Below are 19,153 nucleotides of genomic sequence, written 5' to 3'. Positions count from 1 at the left end.
ATCAGGTTCTCAAAGCCTGCACACTGCCCCGACTGCCAGGACCAATGGTTTTCTTTCTTCTGTAGACACCTGTCCCGACCCCCAGAGATGGGGCACTGGAGCCCGTTTGAACAGGCTCATAAGAAGTGATTTTGCAGCTCTTCCTGGCCCCACCTTCAGAGAGGCCACATCGGTAGCTTGTAGTTGACCGTGGGGGGAGTATTGACACCATAGAAATTAGCAGAACGCCAGAAAGCTACTGCCAGGGCCAGTCTACAAACTACTCCCACAGAACTTGGGCAGGTAACTTGGGGATAGTTGGATGACATTTTCATAAATGATTCTTCTTGAGGTTGTTCTGACAGAGCTCCTGAGAGCGATAGCGACACCATCTACTACCCTTAAGGTGAACCTTGACCGTTGGATTTTGGGTGCTGTGTCAGGAAAATTAGGTGATATTTGGGGGAAGGCAGGGTCCTCACAGGTCCCCTATGGAAGGGCTTACCTAAGTCACTAACCCCTGAAGTTGAGTCATCTCACTGTCAAAGTTTAGCTGCCCCAGAAATCATTCGATCCTGAGACAAGGACTCAGAGTGATGGGTTCATTTGGGAGGGGCAGGAAAGTCCTGGAGGAGAGTGGGGAGGGGAGGGGAGAAGAGAAGGCAGCCAAGGACAGGCAGGTTAGCAAGCCCTTTACTGCCGTGGGTGACTGGAGCTGAGTACTGGAGGAGCTCTGGAAATGGTGCAGCCCCCTTCCCAGAATAACCCTATCCGAGGGGCAGGGGAGCTGGGGTATTTATACACCCGCCCCAGAGAGTCATTGGTGGAGGGCTGCTTGGCACTTACATGGTTCAGGAAAAAGCCCTCAGTCACAGATGCTGGTGCCGGCTTTTAGGAAGCAGCTGGCCACCAAAATAGTAAGGGGGCAGGGTGCAGATGGGGTCCTTTCAGCATCTGCTACACTAGCATCTGTGTTTCTTACAACTGAGGACTCTTACAGCAGTGATAGGCTGGAAAGGCCCAGATGCCACTTCTGAGGGTTCTTCAGGGGTGAAGGGGACTCCGGCCTTTTCCCTGGGCCCTGCAGGTTGCAAGAAAGAGTCTAGAACTTACAGTCCAAAGTCCAACTCTACGTGCAGACTTGACCCTTACCAGCTTCCTGACTTGGTGCGATAGTTTGGTTTATAATAAGAAATATATATTCGGTCTTCATCCCAGTTTCTAGCACAGAGCCCCTAAACCCTTGGAATTTCCTAAGTGCTGAGAGGTATATTTAGTTATGTTAATGAGGTTACTTCTGGACCTCACCTATGGTGGAGGGCTGGCTGCCAGGAGAACTGACCCTGTGATTAGAGGGTTGCAACTTTCAGTCCCACCCCGATCTCAAGCGAGAGAGGCTGAATCAATCGCCAATAGCCAGTGATTTTATCAGTCACACCTGACTGATATGTGTGCAGCCTCCATAAAAACTCATAGGACAAGGCTCGGAGAGCTTTCAGGTTGGTGAACACGTGGAGATTCAGGAAGTGACTTGCTCAGGGAGCGTGGAAGCTCCTCACTCTCCCCATACCTGCCCTAGGCATGTCTTCCATCTGGCTGTTCCCGAGTTCCATTCTTTCATAATGAAGTGGAGTTGTAGTGAGTAAAGTGTTTCTCCGAGTTCTGTGAGCTACTCTGGGAAATGAACGCAACCCAAGGAAGCACAGGGGACAAGCTGGACTTACAGTTGGCATGCAAAGTGGGGGGTGGGGAGTGGGCGTCAGAGACAGCCTTGCAGGACTCAGCCCTTAACCTGTGGGACCTGACACTATCTGCAGGTAAATAGTGTTGGAATTGAGCTAAATTATAGGACACTACCTGGTGCCAAAGGATTGCTTGGAGATGAGGTGAAACACACACACACACACACACACACACACACACACACACACACAGGAATTGGTGACCAGAATCTTACCTTGGCTAAATGGTTAACGTCTTTGAGCCTCAGATGTCTGTCTCATCTTTACAGAAGAAAAAAAAACCCACCCCACTTACCTCACAGAGTTGCCACTGCAGTTCAGTGCACCTGTCAATGAAAGGTCCAACCCTATAGAAAATGTTAAGAATTTATTTGAGCCAAAATTTTGAGGACATGCCAAGAAGCAAGATCTCAGCGGACTGAGAAAATGCTCCAGAGAATGGCAGCTTTGCAGCTTGTTTCATGCAGCAGACTCAAAGGAGGAGACTTAGAGAGGGTTACATGAAATCAAGTGGTGGTAGATCAAGGAGGCAGGAGAATGCAAACCAGGGAAATCTCTGGGATTGGATAAAAAGCAACATGGAGAAATGCATGCTGCTTTTATCTTGGTGGGTATAGGATAGTTAACATTTACAGCACATAGAGATGGTAAGCAGGGGACAAGATAACAATGAGGGGTTCTGTGGTCTCCTGCTGGTAGCCTTGTGCTCTGGTACCTCAGTTGTGCCTTTGAGGGTCTGGAAAAGAAAATACTCTGACATTTCAGAGGTATATTATCCTAGATGCATCAGAACAATGGACAGGGCTCACTGAAGGTCAAGACTGACCTTTGCTAAGGAAATTATAGGTCTGGGATGTGACTATCCGCCATAGCCTGCCCAGTTAGGAATTTATGATCAGCCTCTGTGGTTACTTCCGGTCTCTGAGCTTGTCAGGCCTGCCACAAGCCTCCCCTGAGCTTGTGGGGTCTACTAAGTTGCCCTTCCATTCACACAGCCTGTGTGGGTGGGAGCATGCTGGGAAGAAAGGACATAGGCACCCACTGCCATCGAAGTGCTTTTGTTCTGTAGGTTTATTCATTTTCCTACCTCATTTAATTGTTCAAGGGAAGAGATTCCCACCCAGTGATATCTGATAATGTAAAGTCAAGGCTAGACACACCCATTTGGAACCTACGCCCACACAAATGTTCAAATTACCCAAATCTGACAATGCAAAGTGACGTACAACATGTGTTCCAAGTTATAAATAAATTAGCAAAAGTCCAGGGGCTTCTTATTTTTCTTAAAATAATTCGCTTCTTGAGTAGAGCAGATCTCAAACCACAGAAAGATTTTAAACTGTACTATGGGGAAGTCAGAGCCTTTGAGGCTGGGGGTTTTGAGTCCCCAAACTCTGTAAGATTCAGTTTTATGAACCACATACACACATGAAACTAGATATGAATGGGTCTCTGTATGTATCCTGTGAAAAATATACATACATCACGAGCTAAATTCCTGTCGACTTTGGAACCAGCCAGCCTTCCGTTCCTCAGCAACGCCTGCCAAGAGGGAATTGGAGAATGAAAATGCATAGTTTTGAAGGCAAGAGGCATGAAAACAATGCTAAATGTTGTGGTTGAATAACCCAGTTACACCTTGCCTGCTCTCAGGTGGGCATCGCCATGGAGATTTTCTGCCTTTGTGCTTGATGGGGCTTTGCATCTGTGATGCAGGAAGCAGGGAAACAATTGTTTATATAAACACTGCGCATGGTTGGAGCTCAAAGTCTTTTCCAAAGGGAGTCCAGAGATGTTGTCTGACTCAGTACACCCAACAAACCAGTTTTTAAGGGGGTTGAGTTCAATTTGCTGCCGTCAAGGAAAGTTATTGAGTGATGGAAATATTTTATATTCTCACTGAGATGTGGATTACATGGGTACATGCATATATTAAAACTTATCTAATAGTGCAATTGCTGGATAAAAATCTGTGCATTTGACTATATGCAAATTATGCCTCAATTTTAAAAAATGTGAGGCTCCCTCTCACTTTGCTCCTTGAAAAGATCAGCTAAAAGCCACTACTCACCATGGTCAGTCTCCCTATCCAATTTTCCACTCTTGCCCCTGGCCACCAGCCTCACTGCCCCCAAGGTGGGCGCACACACATACACACATACAGGCACGATCCTCATTTCCTGCAGATGAGTGTGTGGGGCAGGAGGAAGTAAGGTGTGTGGCATGAGGAAAAAATTAGGGCCCACGCAACTGCCCTCTGCACTGGGACTAGCTGGGGAGATTAAAAGGTGACTCAGGCAAAGAATGTGACCAAGATCAGCTTCAGTTAGGGGATAGGACCAGCAGGGGCCCAGCAAACGTATAAAAGGTGAAAGGACTTCAGGAGAGATGGGCTGAGTAGAGGTGGGAAAGAGGTGTGTGTCCCATCTGACTAGACAGAAGATCGCAAAAGGGAGATAGGAGTGTGCTGAGGTGGGAAAGGTGGACTGCAGTTTGGAGAGGCCCTGGGTGCCCACCCACAAACCGGATGCTAGGATGACAGAGACAGCTCAGGGGTCTCAGCAGAGTCCCCGGTTGTCCTTATTCTCTTCATTAATAGTTCTCCTGCCTGTGAAAAGGAGCCTTTATAGGTCTCTTTTCATTTTGTTTGTGAGTTATCAAGTCAATGCTGATAGCCCAAAGCTGGAAGCCGCCCAGATGTCCATCAACCAGAGAATAATTAGACACACTGTGAATAGTTGTATGACAAGAAATGAGCTATTGCTGCAATGAAAACCATGAGGGACTCTTTAAGAGAATTCCTGCATAAAAGAGTGCACACCAGTCATTTGAATTTTCTCGGGCTGGCTAAGCCAGCCTATGGGAGAGCCGCTTAGAGCAGTGACTGCCCCTGGGGCAGACAGAGGGCACATGAGAACTTTTGTGGGTGATGGAAGTGCTGAAAATCATGGCTGCATGCATTTCTCATAACACATTGAATGGTGAAATTATGATTTGTGAATTTCACCAAATGGAAATTTCATCTGAAAGTAAAAGACCCATGAACCACAATTGACCCCTATTTAACACGTACCAGATGCTGGTTGGAGTGTTTAGGAGTGAAGTGCACTAGCTTCTGCAGCTTACGTTGCAGTTCATTAAAAAAGAAGATAGTATCTTTCTTTATATATATATTTTTATTGATTTTTTACAAAGAAGAAGGGAGAGGGATAGAGAGCCAGAAACATCAATGAGAGAGATCGATCAGCTGCCTCCTACACGCCCCCCCAGTGGGGATGTGCCCACAACCAAGGTACATGCCCTTGACCGGAATCGAACCTGGGACCCCTGAGTCCGAAGGCCGACACTCTATCCACTGAGCCAAACCGGTTCGGCTTTTTTTTCTTTTTAATATATTTTATTGATTATTTATTTATTTATTTATTTATTTATTTATTTATTTATTTAACAGAGAGGAAGGGAGAGGGAAAGAGAGTTAGAAGCATCCATCAGCTGCCCCCTGTACACCTCCTACTGGGGATGTGCCCGCAATCAAGGTACATGCCCTTGACCGGAATCAAACCTGGGACCCTTCAGTCCACAGGCCAACGCTCTATCCACTGAGCCAAACCAGTTAAGGTATCTTTCAACTTGATTGAATGATTGAAAACTTTCATAATAAAATGCTGAGCAGCAACAACCAAAAAAAAAAGCAAACAAACAAAACAAACAAACAGCTATACACGGAATAAACCAGTGGGGCCAGGAGACAGGGAATGCTGGGCAGGGATTGCATTGTTTCTGGAACATCAGGTGCCCAGGGCCTGTCTGCTGTCAGCCTTCCTCTGACCAGTCCACCCTGCCCCACAGAAATGATGGCCCGTTTGTAAACCACAATCAAAACGCCACCTGGAAAGTACCATTATCCAGTCACCGATGACGTGTTAAGCACGTGGTCTGTGTTCAGCTCTGTGACAGGTGGAGGATAGTCAGACATGGTTCCCACCCTCCTTGTGTGCCATCTCCGCCGTGGAGCAGCCAGGGGTCCCAGGGAAGTGGGCCCAGGCAGTTCCTGAGTGAGTGGAGAATAATGGCCCAACCTTACTGAGAATTTATTCTACACCAGATCCTGTTCAAGCCTAACCGGGAGGGGCAGGAAAGTCCTGCAACCACCCCATAAGGTGGGAACTGTGTTATTCCATTTTACAGGTTAGAAATCTGAGGCTTGAAGAAGTCAAGTGCAGCACGTGAGTGACTAGACAGGGATTCAGAAACCAGGACGCTGGGACTGGGGCCCATGGCCTGAACTAGGGGTCTGCAGACTGTTTCCAGAAAGGGACAGAGAGGAAATATTTTAAGGCCATGGGCTGTGCAGTCTCTGCCCAACTACTCAAGTCTGCCATCATAGCATGAAAGCAGCTGTAGACAATATATAAATGATGAGCTGAGTGCCAATAAGATGTTATTTATAAAAACAGGCAATGGGCCAGGTTTGGCCTGTGGGTCATAGTTTGCCAACTTCTGTCCCAAACCACCCACAACTTCCAGTGCTGGGAGGCTTTTGAGTTGGACCAGAGGCAACTGAAGGAAACCTAGTTCCTAGTCCCTTCGTGTGGAAGTGTGAGCGTCAGACAGGAAGGAATCAATACCGGCTTTAAGAGCCTGGGTCTCTAATTAAGAATGGCGAACAATCCATCCCTGGGCAGCTCTTTACCAAAGGAAGCTGCAGAGAAACAGAGGAAAATACTCAGAAACCACACAAGAGTTGGTTGTATTTGGTCTTTAGAGCCATGTTTAGAATGTTAGCAGCACTGACTTCATATGAATGTAGAAAAAGTCAAGGTCAAAAGCCATGCTTGAATGTGATTCATTTTGAAAACACTTCGCCAAAGAATTTTCCTGCTTGTGGCTGTGCTGTCATTGGCTCTTGGTTTCTAAGGGCAGGAAATCATTTTACTCAACTCCTGTTGCTGACAAGGATTCGACCCTGGAGTTCAGAGGGTGCCATGGGCTGGAAGTAGATTGACTCCATACTTACAAGAATCCACGTGCTGTTAAAATTAACAGCTCAGAGGAGTTTCTGAGTGTGTTTTCCATTTCCGGGTGGACCCAAGGACCATGTGACAGAGGACAGCGCTGGTGGGCTGTTCCTCATTCCACGTGGAGCCACCTTCTTGCTCTGAGCCCCCCGCCTTTGACACTGGCCAGGGTCCATGTGGGATTGTCAGAGTCGGTGTGGACAGACTGCTTCGGGGGCAGAGACCCTCTTTCAGCACAGCAGTTGTGATGTACTTCTGCTTAGTAGCCTCTTTATCCCATCACAGCTGATGAAAGGAGGAAACGAACCACAGCCTGGCTGAGGGTCTGCCGGAAGTTCAGGTACTAGCTAGCCTGGGGTGGCTGAATCCTCATTTTTCCACCCTGAATTCACTGGGTCTAGCCATTGCTCTAGTGTCACAGAGATGAAGATGTGAGTCCTTGATTCTTAGGAAGGTACTTGGTGGCTGGGGCCAAGCAGATGGTTAGCTCACACAGACTGTGCAGGCAGAGGAGAGTCCGGTCTATTCCGTCGCTTATGGAGATGCTCACGGGGCCTCACAGAAAGGCCCAGCTGGCGTAGCTCAGTGGTTGAGCATTGACTTCTGACCAGGAGGTCACAGTTCCATTCCTGGTCAGGACACATGCCTGGGTTGCAGGCTTGAACCCCAGTAGGGGGCATGCAGGTGGCAGCTAATCAATGATTCTCTTGCATTGATTGTTTCTCTCTCTCTCTCCCTCTCCCTTCCTCTCTGAAATAAAAAGAAAGAAAGAAAGAAAGAAAGGATTGGCTGTTTCGGGCATGAGGATGTGGGGCCCCATCACCAAAGACGAACCAAGCACAAACCAAGCAAACCCACTTACGGAGTCATCCCCTTGTTCCCATACCTACACCGCAGGGGTGAACTGGTGAAAGGGTGGGAAGAGCTACCTTGAACTTTGTCCGAAGAACCCCAAACTACTCCTCCTAATAATCACCACTTTGTTCTCTAATTGACATGATCAACCTGCCTCATTTTTCTATGAACACAGCCGAGCCTTTGACTCCCAGTAGGACAGTGTACATTGTGGGTAGGGGGGAGGCTCTGGTCCCTAAACCTGGCTACACGTAAGACTTCCCAAGAGAACTGGTGAAAAATGAATGTCAAAGTCCCATCCCCAGAAGCAAATTTAGCCTCAGTACTTTCTGTAAGTCATTGGTTCTTAAGTCCCTGGAGGGCTTGTTAAAGCACAGATCGGTGGGCCCCGCCCTCATAGTTACTGATATAGGAGGTCGGCTGGGGCCCAAGATCCTACATTGCTAACCGGCCCCCAGGTGTGCGGCTGGTCCAGGGAGGTCTCTGTGAGCACAGCTGCTGTAAGACATGCCTCCAGTCTCAGGGCAGTGACCTCATGACCTAGGTCAGAGCAGGGAGGCATCCTCTCTACACCATGGAAGGAAAGCTAGGATCCTTGTCGGCCGGGTTGGCCCTTTAATATTCTCAACCTGCTCTGCCCAACACTACAGCCATTAATCCCATGTGGCTCTTTACATGGAAATTTAAATTTATTAAAGGTAAATTTAATATTTTGTTCTCTGGTTACATGAGCTCCTTTGCAAGTAAGTGCTCTCAGCCACATGTTCCCGACAGCTGCTACATGGGACAGCACAGATGCAGGACGTTTTGTCTTTGCAGAGAGTTCTACTGGACAGCGCTGTTCTATAAGAATTCCAAAAATTGCTGCTTTCTTTTTCTTCAAGATTTGGCTGTTAGCCCCATTTTTTTTCTTGGCTGTGAAAAAGAAACCAAACAAAATCCTTTTACATGTTAACTCTTTCCTCTTTGCTTGCTCAAGATAGCCGGCCTCACCCATCTCTTCATATCAAGTTGGGGTGACATTTTAATGCAAAAGGGATAAAAACGTTAGTAATTTTTTCCCAAAATATTGCCCCCATCACCCATGTTATGAAACCCCCAGAGGTGAGGTTCACAGGGAAGCCTTGCGGGCAAGAAGAATCAGGCAACACACAAGGAGAATTCACAGGGCGTGTGGCAGTCCAACAGCCACCGCCACTGGAGGGAAGCCTGGGACTGGGCTGAGAGTGGACCAGGCCTGGGCGTCCTCTGGGTGTTTTAGAAAAGTTCACATTCCTCCCACAAGCTGTAGAGGATGGCTGGGGAGGCCTCCTTTTGTTTCGCCCCCTGTAGGAGAAAACTGGGTTCACTCAGAGATGCTTGAGTGCCCCACATTAAACACAGGCCTTTTCGGAGAGCTAATTCTGTTTCATTCTTTTGTTACAGATTCGGCTGAACAGCAGGGGACTGATCTACTCCGTGGGCTTGCTGCTGGCCTCCGTCTTTGTCACAGTAGGTTTGCAGCTCTCTCCTCACTTTCGAGCTCCCATGTTTTCCCTCCCCCCCCCATCCCCCCCCCCCACCCCTGCCCCCCGCAGCTTTTGGCAACAGAGTTTGTTTGGACACCAGATGGGCTGGGCCTCCTGGTGGATCAGGACAATCAGCCTCCAGATGTTCCTTCTCCTTCGTAACTGTTTCTTCTAGAAGTGGATCCTAGCAACCCACTAGCAAGCCCTCTCTTACTGAAAGGAAGCGGCCTCCTCTCAGAACATGGCCCCATGGCATGCCAAACATAAATCGTTTCATTGAAAACAAGGGGAGACCTCACTTGTTCTGCAAAATTAGTTACAGAATAGTAGACTTTAATTAATTGTTCCAGGTTACTGAACATCTTCATGCATCCATGGATTTGACCATTACTCAGCAACTAAGAAGATATTTTATTGACAGTTCCCCTTTTATGCCATCTACTTTCTTGGCCATTACATCCCTTTCTATAATTTAACATTCCATCTCAACTGACACGTTTGGTGTAAACAAATTTGTACCAACACAGGGACTGACCCACATGAAGTATCCAGTAACATATAAGTATGCTATTGAATTTTCACATGAAACATTGAGACACAATATGTTTTTTCCTGAAATTTTCAAGGAAATATAAACTGAGTTATACCTAGCATGTTAACGTACATATGCTAGAGAAGGGGAATTCAGTAGGGCAGGCAGGAAGGAGGAGAGGTCATCTATGGGATCAAGAAGGAAGTCAAATGTCAAGGTTTTACAAAAGCAAATACTTACTATACAAAAGTGAAAATCTATATAATTTATTCTTTTGACGTTCTTCAGGCCATATGACTTAGGGTTATGATACTTGTAATAGCCACACACTGTGCTTAATAGTCTGAATATATTTTCCCATTTGGAGCTCACCACACCCCCATGAGCTGGTCACTAATATCAGCTCCATTGTGCTGATGACAATAGGGAAGTTGACACCAAATGATGGAGGAGCAAGCTGTCTGACAGGGCAAGCTTGTAGCACAGTGCTTCTCTTTACACTGTGTTGTAGTTGTACAATTTATAGGAGGTCGGTCTACTGCTCGCTGGGCTTTCAAAATGGGGCTGTGGGAAGATGGAAGAGAAGTAGGTTTGGGGAACAAGAGCAATTTCAAGCATCTTAAGTTTGCAGTACTTATTTGACTCTAAGTGGGGAGGCCAAGAGAGCCGTTGGAAAGATGAGTCTGGGTTCAGGAGAAATGTCCAAGCTGGTGACACCGGAATGTAGATGGTATTTAAAGCCATGCAATTGGATGAGTTCACCAAGGGAGTGAGCATAGACAGGAAAGAGAAGAGCCCTAAGATCCGAGTCAGAATGATGGGGATAACACCACAAAAGAAACAGAAGGAGCATTCGGAGAGGTAAGAGGAAAACCAGAAGAGTGTGGCAATGGGAAGTCATGTGGAGAAGGTGCTTCACGGTGGAGTGATCTGTGCTGTTGAGGGAGAGAGCCCCGAGTGTTGGCCATTAGGGTTAGAAATGTAGAGTCATCCGTGCTCTTGACATGGTGGCTTGCAGAGCAGTGGGGCAGAAGGTTGAGTGGAATAAGTTAGCGGAGAATGGAAGGAGAAAAACTGGAGGCAGCTGGTATTTACAACTCTTTGAAGTTACCTTGCTGTAAAGAAAGCAGAGAAATGAAAACCCAGGAAAGTGTAGATGAGTGAGATAGCAGCATTCTTTTATGCTAATTGGAATAATCCAAGGATGGGGTTGGGGAGTGGAGATGAAAGAGAGACAATTGCTGGAGCCATGACCTTAAGCAGTACAAGGAGGTGGGGAGATGTCGTGCCCACATGGAAGAATGGGCTGTGGACAGGGCTGTGGGCAGGACTGTGGGCTGTGGGTCATTAACCGAGGGAAGGTGGGCAGGTAGATGTGGTGGCAGGAGCTCCGTGAAATGGGAACAAGGTCATGAGCTGACAGTGAGAATAGAGAAGGGACTGTTGGCCACTTAAAGAGAGAGGAGAGGCCTGAAATAGCTATCTAAGAAAGGGAGAGATGGCGGACTAGGAAATGTGGATGATTGCCATAAGGCATTAATGGCCCACTTAAGGTTTGTGGTCTTAAATTTAAAGTGAGGCCCATCAGCCTGGCCAGCATTTTCCTCCAGCCCAAGTCATCTGCAAGGAAGCAGCACGGAGTACATGGAGGCTTGGCATGAACCAAAGGGCTATGGCTTAACCAGCAAAGACCACAAAGCTACAGATAGGCCAAGGAATGGAGGCGGATGCCAGGAGTGGCTGTAGCAATTGCTGAAGGAACTTGGGGTGGGGGGGTAAGGATGGAACAGGGTACAAGGTGGGTGAAGTACAATGAAACAGTGATGGTTTCAGTGAATTCTGGGTAGTGGGTTCTGGGAGTTGTAGATAGTTGAGGTACCAGAATGGAGCAAGCAGGAAAGACAGAAAATTGCCAGGAGAAAATGGGGTGTTTGAGTCAGGTGGTGTGGCTCAACGGTTGAGTGTCAACCCATATACCAAGAGGTCACTAGTTCAAACCCCAGTCAAAAGGCATGTCCAGTTTGGGTTCCCCAGTGGGGGTCGTGCAGGAGGCAGCCAACCTATGTTGATGTTTCTCTCTCATTGATAAATCAATAAAAACATATTTAAAAAAATAAAGTGGGATGTTTGACAAGCTCTATGCAGCAGGGATGTCCAACAGAACCCTCCACAGTGCTGGAGATGTCTTGTATCTGCTCTGGACAGTGGTCACTGGCCACCTGTGGACATTAAGCACCTGAAATGTGACTAGTGCAGCTGAAGAGCTCAGCTTCTGATTTTATCTGATTTACATGTAAATGTGGGTGACCATGTGTGGCTAGTGGATATAGCACAGGTCGAGGGTGTGGCGTGGGAGTGAGAGGCTGAAATAGGGTGGAGGGCAAGGACTCAAGAGACCTAGTATTGGGTAGGTCGCCCTGGTGGATCGTTAAATCACTAAAGGGACAACTGGAGTGCCTGCCGACCACAGGAGCGGCAGTGAGGGGGGACTTAGGGCCCTGAGGAATGACAGGAGTGCCCAGGGTTGACTGCAAGAAGGAAGGTACAGTGTGACTGTTGGGAGACTTTAGCTTCTAAGAGGAAAAAGGAAAAGGGAATGGAAGCAGCACAGGCACAGGGACTTGAAGAGGTGCAGCCCCCCCCTGCCCCTGTGGGAAGGAGAGCTAAGGTCAGATTGGGACAATAGGGTCAAGTGTCAGAACGGGTGATGCCAGCACCAAGCAGTACAGGGCTGGAGTCCAGGGAAGGCGAGGAGGCTGCTGTGACTGTCTTTGTTCCTCTCGTCCTTATGACTTTTTCAAGTGATTTTCCCACAGCCAGCAGGTTCTGACTTTCCCTCTTCTTGATTATGATGGTCTTACGTTCCACAATATGAAAGATGGACTTTGTGGGCCCAGAGAGAAGCCGTGCCCCGCCCCAGGGCCCCCCGGCTGCTGCCCGCTGACCCCTCTGTGTGTTGCAGGTGTTTGGCGTTCACCTGAACAAGTGGCAGCTGGACAAGAAGCTGGGGTGCGGATGCCTTTTCCTGTACGGCGTGTTCCTGTGCTTCTCCATCATGACGGAGTTCAACGTGTTCACCTTCGTGAACTTGCCCATGTGCGGGGAACACTGATCCACCGGGCCGCCCACCGAGGCTCCGTTCCTTCTTTTCTGTGCAATACAAGACCCGGCCACACCCCGAGTCATACGGGCCCCCAGGGCCGGGCTTCCATCTCTCCCTTGCTGTTCACAGGCCTCCGCTCCTGCCTCAGTGGCCCAGGCGCTCCCTGCCCCCTCCCTCGCCCCTCCGCCTCCTGGGGTCCTACCTGCCACCCAGCCTTTCTTGCCCACCCCTTCCTGCCCCCTCGGTGTGAAGACTTTTCAATATCCACATGAATTTTCAAGCTCCATTTTGAACAGTGACTGAGATTCTAGAAAAACTGGCTGCTAACTGGCCCAAGCCAGGCAAAACTTATTACAATCCCTCCTCCTTTTTTAAGTTATTGGACGGAAGACTAACCTAATGTATGGCCTGAGACTGTCAAAGAGCTAGCGAGGAGAGGGTACATTGATTATAGGGGATGCTTGGGATTTTGTTCTGTTTTCAGGTGATTCCTAGGTTATGGGTTTGGAGGGTTGAATCTCTTTGAAGGGGGCTCTCCCTTCTGCCCCTATTCTTCCAGAGATCAAGAGCTTCTCTTGCATCTTCTTCCCCTGGGCTCTGGATTGGTAGATGAGCTACAGGTTGTCCCCGCTGTGTCTTGGGATCAGATCCCAAGCGTGTTGGAGCATGCATGGATCTAGTGCTTAGTAGAGGAACAGTTGAGCCAGGCCACCGGAAAAGATGCATGACATTTCATACCCAAGGGTGCCCCCACAGGCCCACAGGAGTAACCTAGGGAGCACAAGGTTTTCTGAGGAAGAAGGCAGCTTCCCACATGTCCATTATGACCTTCACTTTCTCACTAGGTTCTTTCTAGTCTTTTAAGCAATAGTTCTAGCCTGCCTGAGGCCTTTGTCGAGGGTCCCTGGTTGAACATCTATTTGTGAGGTACCAGGCAGTCAGCAGCCGAAGCTTCCCAACCTGTGAGTCCCTGAGATGTGCTGTCATTGCTTGACATTTGGGGTGACAGGGAGTGACCCAGAGGCCACCACTGCTTTTTGTGCAGGAATTACAGACACTGGTTTCTTGGAAAATGGAGAGAAGCGCACTTTGCACAGACATCGTCAATAAAGTCCCAATTTGCCACTTGGTACTGAGTACACTGGACCCTGAAAGCTGGCTCTTGGGCCAGCGTCCTTCCTCCAGGACACCATGGCCAAGCTGCCCAGCTCCACCCGTCCCCTCCTGGAGGGATGGCAAGGGAAGGAGAAAACAGAACTGACATCTTTGAAACCACAGAATGTGCTAAATGCAGACAAGCTCAAGGGCATAAGTTATTGTGACCATCGTTGCCAATCACTGCTCAACAGCCCTGCTAGATTTTGTATGATGCTGAATTATTATGCAGACTAATTCCACCAGTTGAGACCCACCCATGCTTGTTACACGTGTATTTATTGAAACTGTGGACTCTTGCCCGTGCTCCCCCTATATTTACTTTAAGCACTGATCACTTATACTTCATTCGGTATGGTTTCCTCTGTCCCTTGTACTACACATTCTGGTCTGAATTGTAAAAATAACCTGCTACAAATTGGTCGAACGTCTCTGTCGAGGGTGCAAAAGGAGGCGAGCAATGGGGCACCTACCTGGCTGATGGAGGCCCGGGAGAGGAAATCACCAATTTGGGCTCTCAGAGCTAAGACACACTCAATGATTCTGTTGCACATTTTGCACTGGTTTATGGCGATTGTTTTCTTGGACGGTTGGTGTAAAATAAACTTCTCTGTTCTGTATCCTTTCTTGAGCAGTGCGCGTTACTTTCTCCTCGGAGTCTGGAGTGTTGCCTGTTTGGCATTGAGGAGATGCAATGCAAGGGGGAAAAATCACAGTCCCCATGGGGTCAGGTATTTCGCCCTTCTGTGTCTGGGTGGACTCACCTGGGAAGCTGGTAAATGTCTGGTGGATTACAAGTACGAAGTGGCAAATCATGGATCCCCTCTAAATCCGGAACGGTCTTCTGACCTATGGTCCTGTGGATCACATGTGACATTACGTTAGAGAGCTTTCTTTCAGCTGGACATGAGAGGAAGAGCATGCCAGTACTGATGACCTTCAGCAACACTCAAGGTCACCATCCCATCTGAAAACCTTGTTCTTGTCCTGCATGACTCTCAAGAAAGAATTAATTCCCCAGATCTGAAAGCAGACCAAGGTGAGTGAACAAGTCAGGTTTCCACCTGAAAGTCAACATTAATGTCTTTATAGGAACTAGGAGAAAAATATCTACCAATTCACAGCACCAAGTTTTATTTAACTGTATCTAAAAATGTATTCCCAGGTGATGGAAAAACACTAGGTACTTAGCTTTGTTTTGAGTGTTTACATTTAACAGTGTTTTACTGGCTTATTTGTGCATTTTGTACATATACTCTGGACATTGGACGGGGAATTTTCATCATGCTGATTAGTGCTTACAAAGCATAAGATCCTTTTACATGACATATTTTGTTAGACTAGTCTTAATTAGTTTTACTTAATTAGTTTTACTCTAAGCAAAGACATTTGATCCAATGTTTGATCTTTTTAAACACATTTGCTGTGAAATCTTAGTAAACCACAATTTTATGCTAGATTTCTCAGAGACCAAATTCTGGGATGAGGGAGAGTTTCCGTGTTTCATGCACAATGAAAGTTTCCTTTCTGAAATGAGCATTTGGCCTATTTCTGCTCTGATCTCAGCCATGCGTGAATTGTGTCTTTAGTTGTCGATTGAGAATGTGATTCTAAATGAGCTGGCCGTCCAGTGATGCAAAACTGCTGATGTTGCTGTTTGCCCTGCTTCCACATGCTGGGATGCACTTGGGAGGGTTTCAGATCAGTTTGAGGGAAGAACTTCTTATCAATATCCCAAACCTGGCAGTATGGCCACAGAAACTCTCAGCATTTTTCTGGGATGTGCTAGTTTCGGTAAATTCCCCAGCCTGTGATCTCATGCACAAGGGGGATATCTCTGTGGCTCTAAACAAGGGGAGGCACACACAGGAGCTTGCACCTCCTCTTAAACATATCTTAGTGGACTCCACAAGGAGGTACCTCCAGAGCATTTTCTTTTTCTGGGAATTGTGTTCTCAATCTGGCCCAGGCCTGCTGAGGGTCACTGTCCACACACATGCCCTTCAGGTGGCCTTGGATACACTGAGAGGCCACAGCAGGACATTTTCAGAGAGTTTTTCCCCATCCCAAAAGAATGGGGAGAGTACACTTCTTAGGGAGAGTCCACTTTTATAGATACACTAGAGGCCCCGTGCACAAATTTGTGTACAACTAGGGTCGTGCTGGCCCACCCTGATTGGGGCCAATCAGGCTGGGCCAGTCAGGGGGAGGGGATGGGGAAGGTTGGCCGGCCTTGCCCCCTGGTCAAATTCCCGGTTGAGGGGACAATTTGCATATTAGCCTTTTATTATATAGGATGTTTTGTATTTATCTACAAAAAGACCTGAAGGCTGCTCATTGTTTTCCTGAGTCTGTTGCTTCAGAACTTGTTGTTTACAATCAGAAATCTACAGGGGATTTGAGACCATCTGTATCCCAAGCAGCAAATTTGAACTCATTTTTAACACCTAGGCTTCAAAAAAAAGCCTAAAAGGAAGAAAAAAAGAAGTAAAAAAAAAAAAAAAAACAAAAACAGGAGGGCGGGTGATATTAAAGTCCAGACAGTTTTCACTTATGGCATATAAGATAGGAATAACATCCAACTTGCAATACAACTTGTAATTAAATGTAGAACTTTACCTAATTGTTCATGAAAATATTCAAGATAGGATAATTATCACATTAGGAGAATATTATCCAAGTATTTTGACCTATTTCTATCAATTATTTTGAAGTAAATGGGATATTTCCATTTTGGATTTTGAATAGTCTCGTACTAATTAGTCAATCTCATTTACTTTGATATTTTCTACAATAGCTGCTCAACACACACACACACACACACACACACACACACACACCACTTATCTGACACCAAAACTCCGTATGAAAACAGTCCAATTGGTCTTTTAAATTTTTCCAAATATCAAGCTGTTTATTATGATACATCTTCAAGAATGGGGTGGATTTAGCCAACTTTTCTTTGATAAATAAAAACCCACGTGTCCATTACATCATCATCCAGAGATGTGGGCGTCTGCAGAGATGTCAAAAAAAATTAGGAACTGAGGCCATGGACGAGCAGAGATTAGCCACGTGCACAAGATAAATTATGCCATCCCCTGGAATTGATTTCACATTGGACATTATGCTTAGTTTCAAATCACAGAGCAGAGTAATAAGCCTTCCCCCTCAAAAAATCTTTCAGATGGCTTACTGTTGCCCCCAGGACACTTATTTTCTTAACTAGAGTCCTAGTGCATGAAATTCGTGCACTAGTAGAGTCCCTAGCAGCTGCCAGCTGGGGCCTCCCTCCCTTCCCCCAGCTGGCCCACCCCCTGGTTGAACTCCTGGAAGAACTCTGGTCGAGGGACAATTTGCATACTATGCTTTTATTATATAGACTAGAGGCCCGGTGCACAAAAATTTGTGCACTCAGGGAGGGGGGGTGTCCCTCAGCCTGGTCTGTGCCCTCTCGCAGTCTGGGACCCCTGGAGGATGTCCACCTGCTGGCTTAGGCCTGCTCCCCAGGGGATTGGGCCTAAGCTGGCAATCAGACATCCCTCTGGCAGCCCAGGAGCCCTTGGGGGATGTCCACTTGCCAGTGGGGAGCAGACCTAAGCTGCAGTCTGACATCCTTAGTGTTGCTGAGGAGGCGGGAGAGGCTTCCACCACCACCGCTGTACTGGCAGCCATCAGCCTGGCTTGTGGCTGAGCAGAGCTCGCCCTGTGGGAGCCACTGACCACCAGGGGGCAGCTCCTGCATTGAGCATCTGCCCCCTGTGGTCAGTGTGTGTCATAGTGACCAATCATTTCCAGTCGTTCTGCTGTTAGGGTCAGTTTGCATATTACCCTTTTATTATATAGGATAGAGGCCTGGTGCATGGGTGGGGGCCAGCTGGTTTGCCCTGATGGGTGTCCCGGATCAGGGTGGGGATCCCACTGGGGTGCCTGGCCAGCCTGGGTGAGGGGCTGATGGCTGTCTGCAGCTGGTCACACCCCCTTCAGGATGGGGGTCCCCACTGGGGTGCCTGGCCAGCCTGGGTAAGGGGATGATGGCTGTTTGCAGGCTGGTCAAGCCCCCCCAGTGGGGACCCTCACCCCATGGAGGTTTGGCCAGCCTGAGTGAGGGGCTGATGGCTGTTTCCACGCTGGCCACACCCCCTTTAGGGTGGGGGGTCCCCACTGGGGTGCCTGGCCAGCCTGGGTGAGGGGCTGAGGGCTGTTTTCAGGCTGGCCAAGTCCCCCCGGCAATGGAAACTCCCAGCCTCTCCTTTTTTTCTTTTTTATCCTGGGATTTACCTTCTATAATGGAAACTTTGAAGCCTTGAGAGGAGCTCAGAGCCGGCCAGGGTGGGTGGGAGGGAAGCTTGGCTTCCTCCATTGCCAGGGCAACCCACTCCTGCTTGCTCCAGCTTTGTGGCCATGGCTGGCTGAAAGCAGGTATCTGGGGTTTATTTACCTTCTATAATTGAAACTTTGTTGCTTTGAGTGGAGCTCAGAGCCGGCCAGGGCGGGCAGGAGGGAAGCTTGGCTTCCTCCATCATTGGGGCAACCAAGCCTTCTGAGCGCTCCAGCCCCGTGGCTACCAGCCACCATCTTGGTTGGATTAATTTGCATATAGTCGCTCTGATTGGCTGGTGGGCGTGGCTTAAGGCATAGCAAAGGTACGGTCAATTTGCATCTTTGTCTTTTATTAGTGTAGACTAGAGGCCCGGTGCACAAAAATTTGTGCACTCGGGGGGGAGGGGGGGCCCTTCAGCCTGGCCTGTGCCCTCTCGCAGTCTGGGACCCCTCGGGAGATAATGACCTGCTGGCTTAGGCCTGCTCCCAGGTGGCAGAGGGCAGGCCCAATCCCTAGGTGCAGCCCCTGTTCGGGCTCACAGCAGGGCCGATTGGGGAGTTGGGGCGCCGCGCCCTGTCATGCACAGAGCAGGGCGGATCGGGAGGTTGCGATGCCACCCTCAGTCACGCTCAGGGTAGGGCCGATTAGGAGGTTGGGGCACCGCCCCCTGTTACACTCAAGGCAGGGTCGATGGGGAGGTTGCAGCGCCACCCCCTGTCAAGCACAGAGCAGGGCCCATCAGGGGGTTGGGGAGCTTCTCCCTGTCACGCACAGAGCAGGGCAGATCAGGGGGTTGGGGCGCCGCCACTCTCACACTCAGGGCAGGGCCGATGGGAGGTTATGGCTCTATCCCATCACACACAGAGCAGGGCCCGTGTGGGGGGAGGGGGTTGGGGCACCGCACCCTGTCACACACAGAGCAGGGCCGATCAGGGGG

At 48.5% G+C, this 19,153-nt stretch overlaps 1 protein-coding gene across 2 annotated transcripts in view; it reads left to right on the top strand.

The window, feature by feature from the left end:
• The window catches only part of SLC24A3 (solute carrier family 24 member 3), a 489,682-nt gene extending 475,170 nt beyond the window's left edge, over nt 1-14,512 (top strand). For both annotated transcript variants that reach the window (XM_059705440.1, XM_059705441.1), the window contains 2 exons: nt 9,020-9,085; nt 12,597-14,512. In XM_059705440.1, the coding sequence (XP_059561423.1) occupies nt 9,020-9,085; nt 12,597-12,746 (216 nt within the window). In that variant the 3' untranslated portion in view covers nt 12,747-14,512. The remainder of the gene's footprint in view (nt 1-9,019; nt 9,086-12,596) is intronic.
• Nucleotides 14,513-19,153: the final 4,641 nt, after the last annotated feature.

This window comes from Myotis daubentonii, chromosome 8 (assembly GCF_963259705.1).
Source record: "Myotis daubentonii chromosome 8, mMyoDau2.1, whole genome shotgun sequence".
NCBI lineage: Eukaryota > Metazoa > Chordata > Mammalia > Chiroptera > Vespertilionidae > Myotis > Myotis daubentonii.
The sequence above is the reverse complement of the archived record's forward strand: the minus strand, read 5'-3'. Positions and strand labels throughout refer to the sequence as shown.